General features: G+C 44.2%; 1 protein-coding gene across 2 annotated transcripts in view; it reads left to right on the forward strand.

Moving 5' to 3' along the window:
• Positions 1–23,312, forward strand: part of appa (amyloid beta (A4) precursor protein a) — a 57,554-nt gene that overhangs the window by 28,365 nt on the left and 5,877 nt on the right. The window contains exons 2-11 of one of the 2 annotated variants that reach the window (XM_079336640.1): positions 8,940–9,107; positions 12,969–13,098; positions 14,642–14,754; positions 14,846–15,036; positions 15,285–15,640; positions 16,176–16,343; positions 20,747–20,880; positions 21,971–22,045; positions 22,186–22,344; positions 23,103–23,231. In XM_079336640.1, the coding sequence (XP_079192766.1) occupies positions 8,940–9,107; positions 12,969–13,098; positions 14,642–14,754; positions 14,846–15,036; positions 15,285–15,640; positions 16,176–16,343; positions 20,747–20,880; positions 21,971–22,045; positions 22,186–22,344; positions 23,103–23,231 (1,623 nt within the window). The remainder of the gene's footprint in view (positions 1–8,939; positions 9,108–12,968; positions 13,099–14,641; positions 14,755–14,845; positions 15,037–15,284; positions 15,641–16,175; positions 16,344–20,746; positions 20,881–21,970; positions 22,046–22,185; positions 22,345–23,102; positions 23,232–23,312) is intronic. The other variant, XM_079336641.1, reaches the window with a different exon arrangement.

Genomic DNA, 23,312 nt, shown 5'->3' on the forward strand with positions numbered 1-23,312 from the left:
TATAGATGTGTACCCAAGAGAGAGTGTGTTTGTGTGTGTGTGTGACTCCGGTGGCACGTCCTGCTCTCCAGGGAGTCCTCCCCCCCCTGGGATGAGAGCTAATCTAAGACGTCCCCCCCCCTGCCCCCTTTCCCTCCCACTCTGCCACCTTCACCCAAACTCCCCTCGGTGGGTCTGGGCCCCTCAGATAAGACCATACAATTAATGGCACCGCAGGACCAGCGCCCATGGGGACACTTCAAAGATTGTGTGTGTTTTTCTGAGTCCCTCTGTACTTATTTGTAAGCGTGTGATCATTTTTCTTCTGACAGGCCTCAATTTACATTTCACGGCTAATAAACCTTTTCCTGCCTTTTTTTTTTCTTCTTCTCGCTCAGCGTTTTAGTGCTGCTGATCACATCTGCCAGCGCACCAGACGTAAGCGGTTCGTTCGCGCATTTCCGTACAATTTATGCAAGTGTCTTCACTACGTTGACTTTGAGATGGGAATGGTTAGGCCATTTCCATACAGGGGAAGAAGAGTTATTAGGCCCCACACACATGGAGGACCCTGCAGCTGCAAAGATGAATGATAATGAAGTTTCCCCCCTCGTTTTTTTTTCTCCCGAAGACAAACGAGTGAAACAGGAGAGAAGTCTGTAAAAAATTCTACAACTTTGGTAACGCATCTGGGAAACGGCAAAATTGCTTCATCCCAGTCAGCGGATATGATTTTGCTCGGGCTCGACCGATATCGTGTTTTTTAGGGCCGATACCGATGTCCATTTTGGGAAGGGAAAAAATCATATACCGATATTGACTCTACTGGAAAGTTACTGTCACATGTACGTGCCTCACCGCTCGACAATCTGGAGGGTGGTAATAGACTGGTATAGTTTAGAGTCCTAAAACCAGGAAGTGAGTTAGCATTTTAGCGCCATGGGTTCCTAACTCTAAAAGTCAATGGGGATTTTGAAATGGTTTGGGGTTAGACGCCTGAAATAAGGTCTGTGGTTAACATAATTTTTAGAGATGTTGACGATTTGTTAGACGAGCTAAACTATGCTAGCTAAGACCCCCACTTGTGAATTTTAAAGTTTTTATGCGAACTTTAAACGGCGGTTGCTAACTAGTAGCTAACTGAAACTACAGTGGTTGTTGCAGACATTACACGTCATCACGCCGGGAACTCTCTCCCTAATCCTCCTTACAGCCTCTAGTCATGTTTTTCAGTGTTCTTGCAAATATTAGGTTAATAAACAACTTATTAAGCTAACGTTTAGCTAGCTTGTCAAATCCGCTGATTAGATCGATGAAGCCTAACGGTCGTGACGTCATTACAAACCGACCGCGGTGTAGTTCGCGAGCGCATAACGTTAGCTTTTTACTTCTCTGGGCTGCGTTAACTCTTCAAACTTCATATAAATGATGTTCATCTGTAAAGATTATCCCGCTGAACAAAGCAGCAACGCATCAGAAACGTGTGTTTGACACGGATCCAAATTACAATGCATAAATCCCATAGCCGATTTTTCGTAGGAACCACCGGCGCCATTTTTTCTGATTGGCCTACAAAAATATGTCATTACTATACCAGACTATACTAGTTGTAATCCACATAGCGCCCTCTGCTGGTGAAAGAGAACTGCTAGTGTAATCCAGTAAAACTCAAATGAAACTCTATTGACTGGTGAAGCTAATAGTATCGGCATATGTCTGCGATAAACTAGCCGATACTGACTGTTGCTTGGTACGCTAATATCAGCCGATATTCATCATCGCAACCGACGTCATCATCATCCAACTTGATTTGATTTTTCTGCTGAAGCAAAGTGATTGGATCTGAAAAAAACCCAAAAGACATGATGACAGGACTGGTCTGACATTTTTCGTGATGATGATGATGATGATGATGATGATGATGCAGTGATCTCGTTGCACGTGTCAGATGTTCGCCTGGACGTGATTTGGGTCGTCGGCTCCAGCTGTGGAAATGGGTCACCTGCCAGTGATAGGGACTGTGATTTTGAATCCAGGAGCAATCAAAAACACGCATGCACACACACATACGCACACACACTTCTTGGGGTAGCAAACCACTCTAACAAATTGAAGTATAATAATCTGACTTTAAATCGCTCTGTAAAACAAACTTGTATATTGATCCGGTACATTTATTAGATTATTGTTGGTCTGTTGCTTTGTGAGTTCCTGGTGTGCTGTCCTGTCTTTTTTTAGTCTCCCTCAGGGTAAAGTGAATTTCATTTCCTCCTTAAACGATTGAATGGATCACGAATGCTTCATAAACCAGCATCACGTGCCGAGCTTTATCATCTCGGACATGTACTGCATAACGAGGATGTGTGGTGGCTTAAAGGCTGACTGCAGTCACTTTAAAAGTCCTTTTTATCATGATTTTTTGAGTAAATAACAGGGTCCAAAAGTATTTCAGGGGAAAGTGTGCTGAGATGTGCAAAGGATGTCCGTTTAATTTTTTTTCTCCTCAGCTCTCTGTCATTGGAAAAGATCTCCAAATATTGAAACCGTTTTTTTTGTTAAGGTCACTTTGCTCTCATTTTAAGCCCCCACACTCAAACATTACAAAACAAGGCAGTTGCTGGTTTTACACACATCCTGTTATCATGTCCGGGTCATGTTGTTACTTAAAAGGTATGTAATGGCCAGTTCGTGCAGGATTGGGAATTTCAGCTACATCTGTTTGCTGTACGTAAAATAACAAGGGATGCATCTGTTCAACGCCGGTATCTGCTGATATCGGCCCTGTTGACAGACATCGGCAAATTACGTTGCATGATCCAGTGTCAGTGGCCGATGTTTATTTGTTGTGTCAAATCCATTTAATGAGGCCATCTTGTATCGCTAACCACTAATTCAGAGAAGACGTTTGTCATTGGGAACATGAAATCACCTGTTTGACAAACTGACTTGTTTCGTCAAACATGAGAGGAAATGTTTGTATCGTTAGGGAGCTAAAAGTAGCCAGTACTGGTAGTCACTTGATGAACTGATATCGGCCGATATTATCTGCTTGTTGATTATCGGTCAGGCTCTACAGACATCGGCGTCTGATCGGCCTTGATTTCCCAATCAAAATGACTGTTTTGGTCGATGGGTTTTGGTGGCTTTGCAGAGAGATGCGCAGTGGTATCTTAGTTGTATTTATTTCCAAAATGTCAAGAGACCAATGTCAGTCTGTCTTTGGCAAAATAAAAAAAATAAAAAATAGCTTCCATAACTGATTGATTCAGCTGCTCGCTGAAATAATCTTCCGTTGCGATTCCTAAATGCATCAAACTTGTAACTTATGAAGGAAAACAAGTACGGATGAAAATACCCATTATCTGCACCTTCCTCCATGGCTGACTTGACTTTGCTCTGAAAACAGTCCCGATTTTTTTTTTTTTTTTTAGCCTCCTATAAATCCTTCCTGTGGAATTTGTTGCTTCCTCAGCTGCGACGTTCAGGTCGGTTGCTCTCATTTTTGTCTAACTATGGCTGTATTTCATCAGATAAAGTGTGATTAATAAAAGCAGCCAGAAACTGGAAGACATTCTTGATGGATGACTGCTTCAGTTGCATCACTTGTAAATTCTATTAAGGGGGGAGAATTAGCACGCCAAGCAGTATGTGACCGGTGGTTTCTGCTGACTTAAATTGGACTCTCATCTGGAGTTGGATCTCGTATAACATCCGCCTGCCTTCCCTCTGGCTTATTCCCCGTCGCTGCCGTGATGGCCATCATGCCAGATTGAGACCAAAGGAGGATATTTCTCCTGACCAGGCTGCTGTCTTAATCCTCGCTGCCCAGATTACTGCTCCCTCCCCTCCCTGCAGGAAAGACCGGCTGGTGTACTGGCACAACCAGAGCTAAGATCGGATAAAGACGGAGAGGAAGTGAGGCAGGAAAGCTGCTGATACACTGCTCATTCTGTCCGACACTCGGCTGCTGACGTGTCTCACCGTTAGTTCGGCGAGCCTAGCATGCTGATGTGATCATGAGCGTCATATTTGTATGGATCAATATCTGCTTTTATCAGAATTTATTTAAGTAAAGACTAACAAAAACAGATGTTTTTAGACAAAGATGGGAGGTGCAGCGTGAGTGTCAAATGATGCAGCCATTCTTTTTTTTTTTTTTTTTTTTTTTTTTTTTTCTGTAAACCACCTCTCCCCCACCCCTGAATTTCCCATCCCTTTTTTTGTGATTTCCTCCAGCCGGCCTCTCTCGGTCCCTAACCCTCCATCCTCACATCCTTTCTGTTTTACCGAGTGCTTGACCTTCTGCCTGAGCCCCCAAGGCTTATTGTCCAATTCATCTGTTCTCCAATCTCTGCCATTGTGGTTATTGTTCCTCCTCCTCACTTTCTCTCCCCGGCTCCTGCCTTCGCCATCATCATAGGACTCTGATTTATAAGCTCGGAGCAAAGCCTTGGCCTATCCCTCCCCCCCCCCCCCCCCCCTTCTCCTCCTCCTTCTCCGGCAGCAGACAAAGTGGTCGGGATAGAGGCAGGAAGAGAGCGCGGTGAACGAGGATATCATTTGCCAGCCAAAAGAAGATGACACAAAGAATTTGAATGTCAGCGAGCAGTGGGCACAGATTTGCCTACCCATGCCTGAAGCAGGGAGGAAGCTGGTTTATCTCTTTCATTAAGCGACAGGGGCGGGCCGATAAGGTCAAAATGAAACGTAGCGCCCAGAATGTCCGCTAATTAAAAGATAGCACACGCGTTGACGACTTTTTAAAGATTTGTTTGGAACTTTTTTGCGCCCACGTTGCTTTATGTTTTCCCATTAATAAACAGCTATGGCGTTTTTATTTTAGCTGCACGCTCGCAGGTGACTTTTAGGAAACCCCTTAAATAACCCTGTGAGGGGGCAGATGGTCCAGTGTCAAGACTGATGGCCACCAGTGCTACGTAGCCATGTGTTTGATCTAAGGAGGTCTTGGCTGGGCGAGTGGCCACTTTGACTGATTGTGTGGGGGGGGGGGGTTTACCCATTCTCTGTGCTACGAACGCTCTCGGCTCAACATGTCGGACGCGGGGAGCGTGAAAGTGTCACCTGACCTGTGCTGTTTTTACACACATTTGACTGCAGTAAGCAGAGCTTGTAGCCACAGTTCATCCGCAGGGCTCAGCAGCAGCAAATCACAGGCAAATGACTTTGGACTCCATGGTTGTAACACACACTAATAATGTATTAAGTTGCCTTTTCAACACATCGAAGTGTATGTTTTTTAGCTGTCATAGCAAGCTTCGTATCACGACTCCACGCTAACCTTTTAGCATCATAACAGTGTTTCCAATTATTGACCTTGACTTTGGCAGTTTTGTTAAATGGTAGTAGATAAACAACAACAATCTGAACCATAAGCAGAACCTCCCCCTTTATTCAACTCATCAAGTTACTGAAGCCCCGTTTCCACCAAGCGCTCCGGCTCGGTTTGTCTCGGTACAGCGTGCATTTTGCGGCGTTTCCATAGACTAATCCCGGGAAAGATTCCCAAATAACCGATCCGTACCGTCCCACTTTTTGGGACCCTTCCATTGGGGTGCCAAGAATATCAAGCCGACCTGAAAAGGTGGAGCTAAACACTGTAGTCACTTCCCGTGTGACTTCGGCAAACAAAACTCCGCCGTGTTTAAACCATTGACTGTAACACACGTGTGTATTTGTCCTCGCCGCACACAACCTTCTCTGAAACAAAGCTGGGTTGAGTTCTTGTAATAAAGAGTCACAGAGGAGATGAACCGCTTGATGTCTTCCAGCTTTGGTTTTGTTTGTGTAGCGTTTTTCTCCTTTGTTGAATTTATTAGTTAGCAGTTAGCTGCTATCATATGACGCTATTTACATAGCGGCTATCGTCATCCGGTTTACACACCGTCTACCAAATAGGGCACGGCTGGCTGTGGAAATGCAAACGGGATCAGGCTTAATCAAACCAAACTGTACCGGACTGCTGTGTGGAAACGGGGCTTAATTAACCATCCAATCTGACCATATATTGATTTATCATTTATCAGTTTACAAGTCTGTAGATCATCTCCCAAAACCAAATCTGTGGCTCAACTGCATGGACTTGGTCCCTGATAAATAGCCTGGTGGAAAAACAAGCAAGCTCGCGCATAAAACCCGTAATAAAATGATTTCAATAATGGAGAGCAGAAGGTGGAGAAAAAGAAGCTGAACATTCAACGACCTCATACTGATAAGTGTGTTATAAACTGATAAATCTTAATTGACCGTCAAGGACTTTGACCCTGATTTCTGTTTGTACTTTCTATTTAAAAAAAGAAACTGCACAAACACATCTATAAAATCATCACGTGTGCCTACGTCGGTGAAGCTTTCATTTAAGGGAATACAGACATTAAAATAATATACGTTACGATGTGACATGACACGTAACAATATGTTACGCATATAATACGATACTTTTTATTAAATGATTGTCCCTTCTGGAAAATGTGTTCCTACTCCTGTACTTCACACATTTAGCTGCCTCCACATTAATTCACAATATTTACCGAGCAATACTGGAAAAAGTTCCGAAACCCCTCGAAGTACAACCCTTACAGAACATCAACGGCGCTCTCAGTATAAGCAGTCACATAACAGTGTACAGCTTTAGTGCTGCTCATATTGGATTGCGTCCCATTGTGCAGGTGTTGATGTCATTGCATTCAGCTCATGTATGCATACCTGGCAAGCGTTTTGTTCTGAAATAGAAGAGGAACTGAAAGCTCCAGAAGGTTTCCTCTCCTGCCAAGTCTATCAAAAAAAAAAAAGAGTCACCATGTACTAAACGGTATATATTAAAGCTGATCGTTTTTTTTCATTCAATAGATGCTAAATCGATTTCTAAAAATCAAACTCTTCAGCTTCAGATTCATCTAAGTTGATGCCGCCCCCCGCAAGCTATTCTCAGTGGAAGAGCGCTTCATGCCCCCTCCGGCTGCTTGGAAAGAATCAAGTCTGGAGGAAAAAATATGCGATCCATCTCACAAAACAACATTTGTTTGCCTGCCAGGGCCTTCAAACCATTAACAAGATTATGGAGAACACAATGGCAACAGTCCCTCTTCTCCCTCCCCGTGCCCCCGCCTCCCTTATTCCCTCCCATTTTGTTCGAGCTCATTTGCCAGTACAATGCAGACATTCAGCTGTTTGTCTGCACCACCTCTCCTTCCTGAGGGAACTTCAGCACAAAACCTCCTCATGCACACAGACGCACACGGAGAGAGAGAGAGAGGCAACACACAGGAGCTTAAATTAACACAAAAATTAATACATTCATGTTTGCTAAGTCACACACACACACACACACTCCCCTTGCCTCCAGCCAAGCTGCTTCTGTGCTGCACGAACAGGGAGAAATGAATCAACACAGGGTTATATAAACATTATTCAGGCCTGGATAGACTGCACGGACACACACATGCACACTCGCTCTGTGAAATCTATTGCGCAAGGTGGTTGAGTGGGTGTGTGTGCTTGCTTGTGCATGAACATTATAGACAACAGTGGGTGTGTTTGATTGCTGCAGGTCTGTTGTTTCAGGCGATGATCTTCTCTGAAGCTATTGATCTGATGTGCTTTATTGCTTTCGCGCAAATTTCTATCCGCCAGCAGAAGCTTTTGATATGAACAGAGGCCACGGGCGGCAAATCATAGGGACACAAACGAAGCCGAAACAAGCTTGGCGACAGCGAACGGCACAAATGAATCGAAGGGTTAAAAGCTTGATGTGTTATCGTGCAAAGGTACGATACTGCCGACGCCCCCTCTGCCCCCGGCGACGGCGGGCGTCTTTGGGTGCGACTGTAGCTGTCTGATTTCGCCTGCTTTTCAAACGACTTCAAGCTGTTGATTACTTTTCTTGGGTTAGTGGGCGTCGAAGCATTTAGCCACGTTACCCAACAATAGTTTTTTTTTTTTTAAGGTTTTTTTTTTTTTAATTTATTTTCTTTAATTTATTTATTATATTTTTTTTATTGTATTGTTGGTTTTTTTTGTTGGTCTATGCCTATATGGGTGGGGGGTGGGAAAAATGCTTAAAAGAAAATTGTAAACAGAAATTGTAATTGTAAAATCCTGAGTAATTTTTCTTTTGCGAAATAATATTTTAAAAAAATAAAACATTTTGGGCATTTTGAGCCTTTAGAGAGAGGTGACAGACGTGTGGGAGGGGAGCCACAGGCCGGATTCGAACCCAGAACCATAGCCTCGTTGCATGGGGAGGCCAATGTGCCACCAGCGCCCCCTTACATAGAAATCTTTACATTTACGTCTTCAGAAGAAAACACAGGAACCACAGCCTTCAGCTCACGTGTATCAGCGTTTCGTTGTTTGCGTTTTATTGGGAGCAGAACATCTGTTGAGTCATTTTTCAGTGATGAATTGAAAGAGATAACTTTCTTGTTCTACTTCCTCCTCTGATTTCGGAGAAACGGCCCGAGCAGCAAAGCGACGTTTTTTTCGATGGGTGTATTTTCACTCAGACTTTTGTGGAAGCTTAATGAGACCCTGAACTCGATATCACATTTGCATTTTTTACTGTTAATCAAAATTTCCAGAGGCTTTAATGAAACCGAGAGAGAGAGAGAGAGAGAGAGAGAGAGAGAAAAATAATAATTCCTACCCTACTTTTGCTAACATCAAATCTTTGGATTTCCTTCTATTATTCTTCTCCTCCTCTCCTCATCTCTCCCCAGCTCCTCTAATCTTAAAGCAGCTCACCTCATCTTACTTTTCATCTCACAAGCTTATCTCCTCTCCTCTCGCAGCGCCCCTCCCTCTATCTGTCCAAGTAATAAAATTTAATTGCATCCGTCTCACATTTTTCCAGCACAAGGGTTCGCAGAGTTTAAAGTAAGCGGTATATCTCATTAAATGTTTTCACCCTCTCTCTCTCTCTGTCTGTCTCCCCCAACCCTTAGGTACCTACAGATGTTTCTATGGGTCTGTTGGCCGAGCCCCAAGTGGCCATGTTCTGCGATAAACTCAACATGCACATCAATGTGCAGAGCGGCAAATGGGAGCCCGATCCCTCGGGCACCAAGAGCTGCATCGGCACCAAGGAGGGCATCCTGCAGTACTGCCAGGAGGTAATGTGTCTGTCTGTCTGTCTGTCTGTCTGTCTGTCTGTCTGTCTGTCTGTCTGTCTGTCTGTCTGTCTGTCTGTCTGTCTGTCTGTCTGTCTGTCTGTCTGTCTGTCTGTCTGTCTGTCTGTCTGTCTGTCTGTCTGTCTGTCTGTCTGTCTGTCTGTCTGTCTGTCTGTCTGTCTTATCTCGAGACACTTTACAAGAGCAGGTAGAGGACCTTACTCTTTGAAAGGAGTTTATCCATCTGCTGAGTCAATGAAATCTGATGCTGTATGATGATGCTAAATATATAACGCTTATGTAGACCCTAATTGTGAGTCTTGCAATAAATCCTAAAGCTCACTACAACCCTGAATTTAAAACACGTCAGGTACAATGTGAGCGTGGTTTCACATTAGGGACTTAGGAGTGGATCCAAGTACGGTTGACCCCAAAGTCCGGCTCATTTGATCAGTATGAACAAAAACGTCCCCCGTCTGCTTGAGGACGTGGCCTCGGTCATGATTTATGTGTACTCAAGTAGGGTCTGTGGAACCGTCCTCAAATAAAGGAAGTGGATGAGGATGTGAGTGGTTGCCATGGTAGCTTCATCTTCTGTCTTCTTTTTTAGGGGATTTACAAGCCAACTATGTGCATATACCGCCACTTGCTGTGTTGGACTGTGTACATTACACATACTTTGATACGGAACAATGTAACTAATGTGAACACAGAGCAGCGGGACTAATCATGCAATAAACCCCTCCGTTTCAGCCCTGCTCAGAACAGGCTGTTTCTGTGTCTGTAGCTTTAAATATGTAAATGAGCTGTGTCTGACCACGCCCCCTCTCTGGAAGGGCTCTTGTGTACTCGGTGCTTTCTGGCTCCATGTCCTATTGTTTACGGTGAGAAGGCAGACTCAGAGGGCAGAACAAACACCTAGCTGTGGGAGTGTCACCCACCTGGGGGAGGGGCTACTGCCCTTTGTGATGTCATGAAGGGAAAATCTCCAAACGGCCTGTTTGAGCACACCTTTTCTGAAAAGTGGAGCAGGCAGAAGATGGAGAGGATGGACTCTTTTCATGATTGGGGGGTTTGTAGACAGACTAGAGACGCATATTATTGACCTGGTTCTTTATCTAAGTCCCTTTAAAATATGCTGTTTCAATGTCTTGCAAATCTGTGTATTCTGCTTTTAATCACGTTATTGGGAAACAGACATTCAGTGTCAGGTAAATGTTGCAAAATAGTAATTCTGGTAGCAGGTGAAGTTATTTCCTCATCAGCCATTTGTAATCATCATTTTCAGTCCCTGCCAAACCCCAAAAATGTTTCCCATTTGGCCACATAAGCGATGAAATATGGAATACTTAAATTGTAATTACCCACTGCTTGTTTTGTTGCAAGTGAGCAATAAGCCCGGGTGATAAATCTTTTTGGTTGCGACATTTTAGCTGAAATTTTCTCGGGGTTGGGTAATTTACAGTTGAGCTGTTAAGCCAACTCGAACAGAGCAAATAATTGTGATGGAGCAGGTAGCAGTGGAACTACTTTCTTGCAACACTTTAAGGGACTTTAGAAGAAGCAATTATTTCACATTTCTTAGAATTAACACAAAGTTCTCGTTTTTTCTTTTTTTTAGTGAGGCCATTATGTAGATTTAGGATGTGTCAAAAGTTGTCTGAATATGACTGAAAACTGCACAAAGTAGCACCAGGCTAAGGTGTTTGTTGTTGCTGTTTTTGAGAGCAAAGAGCTCAGGAAAGTGAGTGGGTGAGTCTGCAACAGATTTGTTTTTGTTCCCCCCCAAAATCCCCAATTTGGCAGGATGACATGATGCCAACAAGCTGCTTAAGTCCATGTGACTTTACTTTGAAAGCTCTGCATGGCTTATAATTAGGGAGTGTAAGCTAACCAACCCGAATGCAGAACAACACATTAAACCACTCTGTCCTATGGCTGGAGTTACTGCAGTCTCTCCTCCAAACATAAGAGAGCATTACTTTGGGGAATATTCAAGCAGTGCACTGTAGGCTATCGCTGCATAAGTGCACTGTGCAAAGACAAGTTGTCTGATAAGAGGAGGTGATGCATAATGAGATTTCTCGAAAAAGCCTGCAAGACAGACCGAAAGGGAGATAAGTTCATCTTCCCATTGTTACAGACTGGCTGATAACAAACAGCCCTTCTTAGGTTGCAGCTTTAAACATTATTGAACTCAAATATCAAAAGGAAAGCAGAGAAATTGAAGGCTTTTTTTTTTTTTCTACCCAAAGCTGATTTGAAGAATCAACTTTTGCTAAGTCTGACGCCCGACGAGTAAACCCGAGAAGGTCATGGAGTTATTATTATCAGCGTTAAAGGCCGAGAAAACATGAGAGGAGGTGTCGTGAGACAGAATGAGAGGAGAAGATGAATTTGGAACGTTGACTGAGAATATGAAGCAGAGGCAGATGTCCTGAGAGGAACATGGAGGTAAACACAGCTGAGAGAAAGCATCAGGGAAGGCTGCAGACGTGCAAGCCTGGAAACATGAGACAATTGTTAAAGTAACAGAGCAGATATGGAAATTAAAGCACCAGTGGAGAGATTTTAACAGCTTCAGAAACAGACTGGAATTAATACTGATGCCTTCATATGATTTACAAAAGCAAAAAAAAAAAAAAACGTCAGAGAAAACAACGGATTCTTTCTTTATATTCATTTGTGACGCTTGTTCACACTGCCACAGGAAAGGTGTCAAAAGAGCAGATTGCATTTTTTTAATTGTTTTTTTATTCACATCACAAGATCACAGCTGATTCAGACAGCGGAGGTGAGGATAAATAAACGCGACTTGTGCATGCACAGGATAAGATCAGCATGATTAAAATGTACCGGTTTTTCCACAGGGGGCGCCAAAATCAACTCAATCTGTGTCCACAAAATGTTTTTTTTATTTTTTTTATTTCTGAGGCTAGCACATTTTAAAAGCGATTTTATAGGTGATGCCACAAACACAGACTACTAAACCCTGGTTGTTGGTGGTTCTATCCACGTGGCAAGGATTTAAAAAAAAAAGTTTACATTTGTTAAATGTTCTCCCCTTGCATCCCTCAGAGTACTGCAGCTTCTTCCCAAAGTCCAGACATGCTCATTTGGTCTGAAAGTGTGGCTGCTTGGCTCTGTGATTGATGAACAGTTCAGACTGTAACCCCGCCTCTCAACGAATGGCAGCTGGGATCCCCCCAGCCCCAAAAAGCAGTATAGATAGTGGATGGTGGAGACTAGCAGTTTTATCTAATAGCCATCTTTTCTCATAGAAGAAGAAACATAGCCGACCAATGATTCCCTTAAAATAAACGGCCAGGATCCATATGAATTCTCATTGCTATTACTGTGCAGGTTTTAGATACCTGTGAAATAGTTTAAATAAGAACTCTGAAAGTCACCAGCGTTTTAAAATGTTTTTCTAAAAAGAAGAGAAAGGAGTGGCGGCAGTTTCTCAGGAGGCGAAGCAGGTCATCCACTAATTAAAAGATCTGCAGTTTGTTCTCTGGCTCCTTAATTCCGCCTGTTCTTATGTCCTTAGGAAAAACACTGAGCCCTAAATTGTTCCCAGAGGCTGTGCCATCATTCGGCAAATGTGTATTAAAAAAAGAACCTGATAAGCCTCGGCCCACCACTGTCTGAATGTGTGTCAATGGGGCAAATGGCCTGTAGTTTAAAGCTTGTGCTTTACCATTTCCCACAATAGAAGAAGAAGAGTAGCACGGGCAAAAATTGGTAAAAAAATATCAAGGAATAAGTGCAAATGCATGTCCGACAAAGAGATGCGGGGTACAGGGGGGGGGTCAGCTTTGTTGTTAAACCACGCCAATACAATGCCTTCTGATGTGTTTGTAGGTGTACCCTGAGCTCCAGATCACCAACGTAGTGGAGGCCAACCAGCCAGTCAGCATCCAGAACTGGTGCAAGAAGGGACGCAAGCAGTGTCGCAGCCACATGCACATCGTGGTGCCCTACCGCTGCCTGGGTAAGTCCAATCACTCCCCGTGATGAATGCTCCTGTTAGAGGAGTTTTTACCTGGGCTTTAAGAGACTGGAAAGTAATCCAGTTTATGATCTATTAAAGCAAACAAGGCCATCACAGCTCATGCTCATTATACTCATGTTTTTTTGTCATTAAGCCTTTAACCACCACTATGGGGTTGATGTCAGACAAGACGATTAACAGCCAGATTCATTACAAGGGAGAATGCTTTAAAAACGGCAGGATATGTTTTTTTTAATCAGAAAAGCCCAAATTGTATGACACATGGACCTGACCCTTTCATTCCTTTAAAAGGGCTTATGAAGCCTTCAGACGGCGGCGGCCATATTGGAAATAATGACTCTTTTGAAGTCCAAAAGGAAATGGGCAGAGACGGGCCTTTAGCGTCTTGGCAAATAGCTGCAGTGCACCCAGCTGTAAGTCATCTCAACCACGCCTCTTATTTTAGTCAAATGATTCAACTTTTAGCCTCAGTATAATGTAATGGTTTGGCTCCCCTCAGTAAAGTTTTTGGGGTGGGTCAGCGTTTGATCATGGGCTCTGATGGGGATTCTTTGGTATTTGGAGCCAGCCTCAAGTGGACACTCGAACTGCATTGAACTTGTGCATAGGTTTCATTTTTCAAAATGCGTACAGGACAGTATGTGAAGAGATAAGACATACCAATATGTCCACAGGGGGCGCCAGACTTAAAACAACCCACACAACAGGAGCTTTAAAGGGGACCCATGTTATGGGGGGATATATTAAACACTTTTACAGTGTTTTAGAACATTTGTTTGCTTAACCTGAGTGTCTATCAACCCACAATATGTTAAATAAATTCCTCCAGTCCTTTGTCTTACCACACAAAAATGCTCGGTTTCAAATTTTTAACAATTTGTGACATCACAAGTTGGATTCTGGTAAGAAAATCTCCTCCCCCTCCCCTGGTATCTCCTTCAATGGACTCCACCTCCACGTTTGCACAAGTCCACCATTTTTATTCTCACTGCAGAGGAGTGATGTCTACAAGGAAAACTCAGGGGGCGGGGTCATTACATTTAAAGAGACGCACACCAAAACGGAGCGTTCAGAGAGAGCTGGTTTCTGCAGGGTGACAAACCTCCTCTGCTGCTTGATTCATGTTATATTTTGACCACAGCACAGATGTTTCATTTTGAGCACAGGGGACTATTTGAAAATGTCAAAAATGGGTATGAGTCTGCAGGAGGTACAGAGCATCCCAGGCGGTGTGAAGGTGTGAGGAACATGATGTCCACTGTTGTTTGTGTAGGTCATTCCAGATGTGTTTGTTCACCTTATTTGCCTCTATGAAGGTTTAGTCTCTGATGGGCCCACTGCCCAACAGAACTGGAGTATTGCTTAATATGTAAATTATGTAATCTGAAACTCCCCTTGGAGAGAGTAGATCCCTAAGAAAACACGGAGACGAAGGGTTTGTCATCCGACGTTAAAACTCCGCGATCAGTGCTCTTTGTGTATGATAGATAAAAAACGTTTTTTTGTTGTTGTTTTGTTTCAGTGGGTGAATTCGTCAGCGACGCCCTTCTTGTTCCTGACAAGTGCAAGTTCCTGCACCAGGAGCGCATGGACCAGTGTGAAAGCCACCTGCACTGGCACACTGTCGCCAAGGAGGTATGCACCACATACACACGCGTAAAGGAAACGCTGATGTCGTCGAAACAGGAGCAGCCTCTGATGTGTTCTCTCGCCTGTGTCCTTACAGTCCTGCGGGGACCGCACCATGAACCTGCACGACTACGGGATGCTGTTGCCGTGCGGCATTGACCGCTTCCGAGGAGTCGAGTTTGTTTGCTGTCCCGCCGAGGCCGAGCGCGACGCCGACAGTGCCGAGCAGGACGCTGATGATTCCGACGTGTGGTGGGGCGGAGCGGAGACTGACTACTCTGACAACAGGTACACACACAGGCACACAAGCGGAGGTTAAAGAGTAACACAACATGGCTGTGAGGATGACGTTTCAAGCCTCGCAAGCAAACTGCAGCGTTATGATTTAATATCTCAGTCCGTCCGTCCTTCCCATTCATTCTCCTCGTTTCCTCATCCCCATTTCCCTCCCTTGATTTCTCTCCATATGTCCTCATCTTTTCCCTTTTTTACTTTCATCCCCCCCCCTTTCCTCTCCATTCATCTTCCTCTCACAGTATGGTGCGCGAGCCTGAGCCAGCAGAGCAGCAAGAGGAAACCAGGCCATCTGTGGTAGAGGAGGACAACCAGGAGGAGGAGGTGGAAGAAGAAGTGGAGGAGGCCGTGCCGGCCGAGGAAGACGACGAGGAAGAAGAGGAGGAGGACGACGTACTGGATAGCGACCGTGACGGAGACGGCGAGGAAGACGAGGAGGCGGTGGAAGAAGAAGAGGAGGAAGAGGAGGAGGAGGAAGGGGGAGATGATGACATCAGGGCCGAGCTCGACATCTACACTGACGAGTCCACAACCAACGTCGCCATGACGACCACCACCACCACAACCACCACCGAGTCTGTGGAGGAGGTTGTCAGGGGTGAGTTGGGTTTTCTTCCCCCGCCAGGGGGTTTGAGTTTTAAATGAAAGTCCCTCTTGAAGAAACAAATGTTCATCAGATCAGATGACAGGCTCCTTCACATTAAGATAAATGTTGAACAAGCCGAGAAGCGCCACACAAAAACACGTGTTTATCGGTTTTCTCTGCTTTGCTAAACACAGTTGGACATCTCGTTCTTCATGCATTAATTTCCTGCTGTCATTTTTCTTATTGAGCCCATTGATCATCTCCGAGCTTTCATTAGCCACGTTCCATTACGACCAGGATGGGTTGTTCCAGATTCGTGTCTCCATTGTGGTGTAAAATTGCTCTTAAAAAAAAAATCAAAGTTGCACTATTAATGCTGAAACTCTGCTGTCTTTACACAACTTATCTATCTGATCTATCACAATAAGGGTAAGTGTCCTATTTTGAGGCGACTTCCTCCACAAAGCCGGAGGAAAAACAAGCTAAAGCAGCAGTTTTTTTTGCTTTGAGATTCATGACCAGTGTGTGTGTGTATGTGTTCTCCAAGATGTGTGCTGGGCCAACGCAGAGACAGGTCCATGCCGGGCCATGCTGCCCCGCTGGTACTTTGACCGCCAGGAGGGCCGCTGTGCTCAGTTTATCTACGGCGGCTGCGGGGGAAACAGGAATAACTTTGACTCAGAGGAGTACTGCCTGTCTGTGTGCAGCAGCGTCAGTAAGTCCAGCAGACAGCAGCTGACCGCCAACCGGCAGCTCACTGCCTCAGTTGCAAAACGTCCTCCACCTCTGGTTTTTCTCTAACCTGCACTTCTTCTCGGTACTCCTTTAAAACACAGCTTGTCAAATGTACCTGATTGGGCATTTTTATAAGACTGACACAATACAACAAGTTCTAAAATCAGTCAACTATATCAGTTTTGCCTTGTGGCTACAAGTCTAGTTTTAATGGCTCCAAAATAACTTCCAGGGAAAGGATTCAAGATGTTCAAGATTGATTCAAGATGATTCAAGATTATGTCTTAGACTGCATATCAGAGATGTTTTGGGTTTTTTTTCAAACAAGAAAAAGCCATTATAACGCTCTTCAAAGCCGCCAGTCTCCATTCACAAAAAGCCTCATCCAAGCGCACAGGCGTTAAGCTCCTTTTCCACACATCACGTTACCGCGAACCCTAACAGTTACCCATCAGGCGGAGGTGGCTCAGGCAATCACTGCGATGCAAAATCTCAGTTTTTGTTTGTTGGAACCCAGTGCATCATCAGTGCAGGTTTAATGAACTATGTGAGGTGCCAGTGGCCAAAACATCCATTTCCAGTGGACAGACCTACGACATCTCAGAAAAACTCGATTTTAAAAGATCATCATGATGCAGAGACTTAATGAAGTTCTATATTTTTATTCCAGAAATGACTGTTGGGTAAAAGTCATAAAGAAACCTGCAGTGAAGTGAAGGCAAAGTTGAAGCCTTGCAGCTTTAATACATTTGATCTCAGTACTGTATTATATAGAATTTTGTCATGATTTGATTTTAAGGTTAAGGTCATCTTTAGTGTCAATTTTTCAACATGTGCTGGACATACAAGCCTTCTCTTAACTTCGTTTTTTTAGATTTTTTGTGTTTTTTTTTAACTACTCTTTCATGCTTTTAAAAAATTAAAAGTGCTTTACAAATAAAATTTATTATTATTATTATACAGAAAATTGGAGGAAAAAAATGTCTCTGAGCCAATCTGTAAATCACCGGTAGAAAGATTTGAAGAATATACACAAAAATAAAGCATAAAAATAAAAAGTACAGATTTACAAAAATTCCATCAAAGGTACGAAATCACTTTTTAACACAAGCTAATTCAGTGAAATAAAAAGGTGTCTAACTTTCCAGTTTGTGATTGAACCACAGAGAAATGCTGTGTTTTGAAGAAGTCCCAACTTGAACTGGCCGCCTGATATTCACCGCCACTCAAACCCGTCTCGTTTGGTGTGCCTCTCTCTCTCTCTCTTAGACTCCCTGTCAGCTTCATTCCTGGCTAACCTTTACGTTCTCCCCTCACCGTCTGTGTGTCTGTCTGTCTGACAAATAAACACACGCCACCTTTCCCGTAATCCCTCTTAGATTCTTTAAAGCCCGACCGTCTGTGCTCTCACCGATCCTTCTGCTTCAGCTGGAATTTTGCTTTCTGTATTGGTCATGTATGAGATGTTGAAGTGAAGCTGCAGCGTTTCAGAAAAATGTGGACAGGTCTGAATTACTACTTGCCAACCATGACCTCATTGGAACATGCTGCAACTTTAACCAATCCTTCTAGTGTGGAGGCTTTCTCCAAGGACGCTCCATGTTAAGGACAGCCTGTCTGGGAAATGGAGATCAAGGTCACGGAACCAGAGCAATGCTCCTCTGCAACTCTGGAAGAGGCAGATGAGGCACCGGATCTGAGGGAAGAAGAAACTGAAGATCCCATAGTGTACCCAATAGCCTAATCGATAAGAAGAGAGCCTGTGTTACTACATTGCTTTAGTGCATGCTGAGGGAACAGACTCCACGCTTCTGTTTTTATGCAAAGCTGAATTTCTATTCTAATTCACCAGTGACACGAAACAACACCCTCCTCGAACAACTGTTGCATACAGATGCTTCATTTTCATGCACAATTTGCTTTAGAGGCTGAATATCCTCCTCCAGATTTACTTTCAAGTTGCCATGGTTACACAGTTGTTGCCCTACGGGAGACGCAGGCTAACAGCTGTAATTTGTATTATTACAGCTGTTTCACGGGTGTCGTCTTATATAGGCCTTTAGCACGAACACAGGCTGTGAAATCATCCAGGCAGGAAGTAGATCACAATAATCCTCACCTCGCCGCGCATAATCCCCGACGTGTCGGAGGCTGGCTCTCGCTACCACCAGTGAAAACGCGTTCTGCTTAATTCATTACTTCACTGAAATCAGATCAAATCACACAACCCAATTTGGAAACTATGAAGCGTTTCGTAAGTAGAGAAACTCATTACACACTCTCAGAGCACACCTGGCTGCTGCGCCGCATTGTGATGATTGATCAGTAGTAGACACGGTGGAAATGATTCACACGCCCTGTTATTACGTTGGGTCATTAAAATGTTCCAATAGCGCGGGGAATCAAAAGGAACGTTTATTTTCTCGCCACTTTCCGTCGAGCAAGGCGCGACCGACCATGAAGATTGGATTTTTGCACATTTTCCATTTCCAGGTGAAAGTGTGAGGGTGTGTGTGTGTTTGGCGGAGGCGACCGTGTGTTTACATGAGGAGTGGGGGGGAGGCGGTTTAAGCGTTCGGCTCTGTCGATTTTCGGCGTTGTGTAAGGTTCAGTGACCTTGCTCGATGGATGTTTGCTTCGCCTGCAGTGAAGAATGGAGTTGAGCTATCTCTATCTCCCCATACTGTACTTTGATGTGTTTGTGCATGTCTGAGCATTGTGAAGGTGAGAAGTGCTACACTGTCATATCCTATGCAAATACATAAACCCACACAACGTGACACACACACTGGCGATGCATTCATGAATTAAAGATGATTATCAGTATCAGGGTATTTATTCAAATTTGAAGTTGCTGTTTTTAGGTCCAAGTAGCTCTCTACAAGTCCAGCTAAAACTGCTTCCATTAAAAGAAGAATCTGGGACTTTTCTATCCAGTAGGCGGCGCTCTTGCACCCTAGCGTGAAACCAAAACAAACCTCCACAAAAGCTTCCGCTCTCCTGCAAAGACACACCTCCAACCCCCCTACACTAATGTTAATGCGAAAGGGTTATGTTTTAGATCACACCACGATTAAGGACAAAATTGTCCACTGTGGCCTGCATTGTTGTGTTAGCATGCTAATGTTAGCGCTATTTAGTTAGCGCGTAGATTCACATTGCACATAAATGAACACAGAATGACTGAGTGTTTGTGTGTCGAGTGCCGCACGCTCTTTCCTTTCGTGTTGAAGTGTTGATTTCTAAGTGGAAAATGAGCAACGTGGCGAGTCAACCTGTTAGCTAATCGGTGTTAAAGAAACGATAATCGGCGTTCAGAGCAGATGTCAAACGTCGGCACCAGTCTCAGGATATATTAGAAATGCGTTTATATGAAGGTTTTGAATGTTCAACAGAATATCTTCAAAGTATAATTGTACTCTCTCCACAAGAAATGTCCCAATTACTCCGGCTTATACGCAGATTTAGTTTTCATTGGATTAACTCAAGGAATGATCCCAGTTACTTTTCCAGGGTTTGTTCCCTGTCAAGTCTGGATAATTTAGAGTACCGTAATAAGAAAACAATGTGAGTTGAACTGAACTCAACTGAACCAGTGACAGAAATAGATGTTCCTCTTGAATCTTTTAAAATGTTTGTTTTCATAGCAGTAAGCGCCACGATATCTTCACCGCGCTCTGCTTCATTGTGCCGCAGGGATCTCACACTCGCACGACACCAAGCCTTGGGATTAAAATCACATCTAGCCACGTGTAGATGTTGTTTTTATTGTTTTTATTTGTGTGAACTGGACCTTTAAATGTTGTTAACAGAATTCTTCTCATCTCAGGTCAAAGTGAAGGGAAAAAAACCCCACCTCGCTTGTTTTTGAGTCCTGTGTGCAGTCATGCGCCGCCGTCAGACGTAACCAATTTCACATGACGAGCGACCTTCACGCCTGCGCGCGCACACATCCACTTTTAATCGCACACTTGTGAAAGATAATCAACTTTTCCACTGATTAAATTTAACTTTCACGCTATATGTGGTCCAATTACATTTCTTCGTGCTAAGTCGACAGTTGAGTCGGAGCCTTCAGGATCAATTCCAGCATCAGTGATTGTTTCTGAATCTCGATGTTTAACTGGGCTGCAGGTCATCTGAGGCGTTGGTGTGTTTGTTTTTAGGAGCTGCCGGCTTCCAGCTCCGGCTGCTGTCCTGTCTTCTTTCACTCTTCATTTCCCTCTAACCTTATTAACCCAGTCTGGACCCCCACTCTGTGGTTTTGTCAACGTGTGTGTGTGTGTGTGTGTGTGTGTGAATCTCCCCCCCCCCAAAAAAAGATTCCTCACTTAAAGCATCGCTCTCTCTCTCTCTCTCTCTCTCTGTCTCCTTTTCATGCAGTACCCACAGCCAAACCAAACTCCCCTGACGCCGTGGACCACTACCTGGAGACACCCGCTGACGAAAATGAACACGCCCACTTCCAGAAGGCTAAAGAGAGCCTGGAGGCAAAGCACCGCGAGAGGATGTCTCAGGTATCGGGAGGAGAGGCATAAATAATAAATGAGGATTTAATTGTTTGTTTTTAAGGAGGAATCTGGTATTTTTAGACTCTGGTTCTATTCCTTTTTGCTTTTGGTGGCTTGTGGCGCACTCACGCTAGGTTGTCCCATTTAAACACGATTGGCCCTACGCACTACTCCAGGACTAACCGGTTACCTCTTGTATATAACGTAGACATACAACATCCTAATATATCAATAAATCTCTAAAAATGTTTACATTCAGTTCTACTTTGGAATTCCTCTCTTTAAGTCAGTGTTTCAGAAAACGCTTTCACAGCTATGTAGTCGTGCAAGCAAGCACGGAGACAGGAAAGAGGTCTGTTTTCAAGAGGACAAACGGAGGCAAAGAAAAGGTGTGTCGGGTAGAACGAATAGGTGCGGTTGTTAATCCCCCTTGGGCGAGGCGGCAGAGCCAACTCGACTTTAATTTTGTTCTTTAATCAAGCGTCCCGCTCGCCAGATGGTCCACAGCACAGCTTTCACAGAAAAGAAAGCTAAAAACCTCATCTCGCTTTAATTTTTCTCTTCTTCACGGACAGTTTATGAACCGCTTGGAAAAGCTGTGTTGTGTTTTTTTTGTTTTGTTTTGCTTTTTGCGTGGGTTTCTATAGCACACAGTTGACTTCCCCTTTTCATAAAACTGTTCGGTCACGTCTTTGGAAGAAAAAAAAAATTTAAGCTGAATGAAAGAATCCACCCAGTGAGTCAGAGAGTAGAAACTGACATGCAATCAAAAGATTAAAAAAAAAAAAAAAGGGAAACAGCTGCCGGTTCCGGTCTTTTGATGTCATGCACATATCATCATTGTGATTCTCAAAGCATTATGAAGGCAAACAGGACGATGTGGTGTTTGCCCTCTGCAGCCACAATGCTATTCTTATCACAAATACTGTGTCAAATGTCCAATTTGCGTCCATTTAGACAACCGTGAAAAAGATCACATCCAAGCCACAAAGTGTTTTCACTCGAGTGTAAAATCAACCTGAGATGAAACCTGTGGAAATAGAAAGAAGATTGACAGGTGTTATTAATGTCTCCCCCTCCTTTCTCTTGCTCCCAGGTGATGAGAGAGTGGGAGGAGGCCGAGAGGGAAGCCAAGAATCTTCCACGTGCCGACAAGAAGGCTGTCATCCAGGTAACGCATGCACACACACACTGCAAATAAACCCATCAAAAAGGTTGTTTCAGTGTTGTTGAGTGTGTGTGTGTGTGTGTGTGTGTGTGTGTGTGTGTGTGTGTGTGTGTGTGTGTGTGTGTGTGTGTGTGTGTGTGTAGCGTTTCCAGGAGAAGGTGGAGGCACTGGAGCAGGAGGCAGCGAGCGAGCGGCAGCAGCTGGTGGAGACGCACATGGCGCGGGTGGAGGCTCTGCTGAACGACCGCCGCCGCCTGGCTCTGGAGAGCTACCTGACCGCACTGCAGCAGGACCCGCCCAGAGTACGTAATGCAGACGATTGACGGCGCGTAATAACACAGGAACAATCACCATCAGAGACTCCTCCCCCAAACGATTTCTCGTTCTGATTTGATAGCAGCAGATGTGTCCCTTGTATGGAGGCTACAGTCTACGTTTCAGCGGATTGTGGGGTTCGAATCCGACCTCTGCCCTTTGCTCCAAGTCACCCCCCCCCCCCCCCCCCCCACTCTCTCCTCCCAACATTTCCTGTCTCTCTTCAGCTCTCTTCTCTTCATAAAAGCCTTTTTAGATTGAGAATCCTCTCGTGACAGAATTTTACACACTGTGCTTTTAAGCTTCTTCGTCGTGTACACATCCACAAATATCTGGGTCAAGTCCTTCAGAAACACTTCTCGCATGGCTTACAGAACTTCAAGGTTGTGCAAATAAAGAATACGACTAAATTGCGTACGGCACAAGCCATGCCAGTGTTTATCTACAAATGGGAAAAAAAAAAGGTCCAAAATGTACATCCCAGTTTTAATACTTGAATTTTTATGTTGCTTTGACTGACATAACGTTTAAGCTGATTTTGCAAAATGTTAGCATCAGACAATACATGTGAATACATTGTGATTGCAATCTGGAAGTATTTCTTCCTAAACTCACTCAGCTGATTGATTTTGGGATTTAGATTCGACATTGTGTTGTACCAGATCCAGGCTGCGTACAAATGCATCCCGCTGTCCTTCCTGCACTCTGAACCATCTGTCTTCTTCTTCTCTCTCGTGTCCTGCAGCCTCGCCACGTCTTCAGTCTGCTGAAGAAGTACGTGCGCGCCGAGCAGAAGGACAGGCAGCACACCCTCAAACACTTCGAGCACGTCCGCATGGTGGATCCCAAGAAGGCTGCGCAGATCAGGCCTCAGGTAGGGACGCACCACGGCTCCTCTGAAAGCCATTCTGCTCGGAAAGGAAGAGCCACTTATATAACAGGCGATGTTATTTCC

This window comes from Symphodus melops, assembly GCF_947650265.1.
Source record: "Symphodus melops genome assembly, chromosome: 23".
In the NCBI taxonomy this organism is placed as follows: Eukaryota; Metazoa; Chordata; class Actinopteri; order Labriformes; family Labridae; genus Symphodus; species Symphodus melops.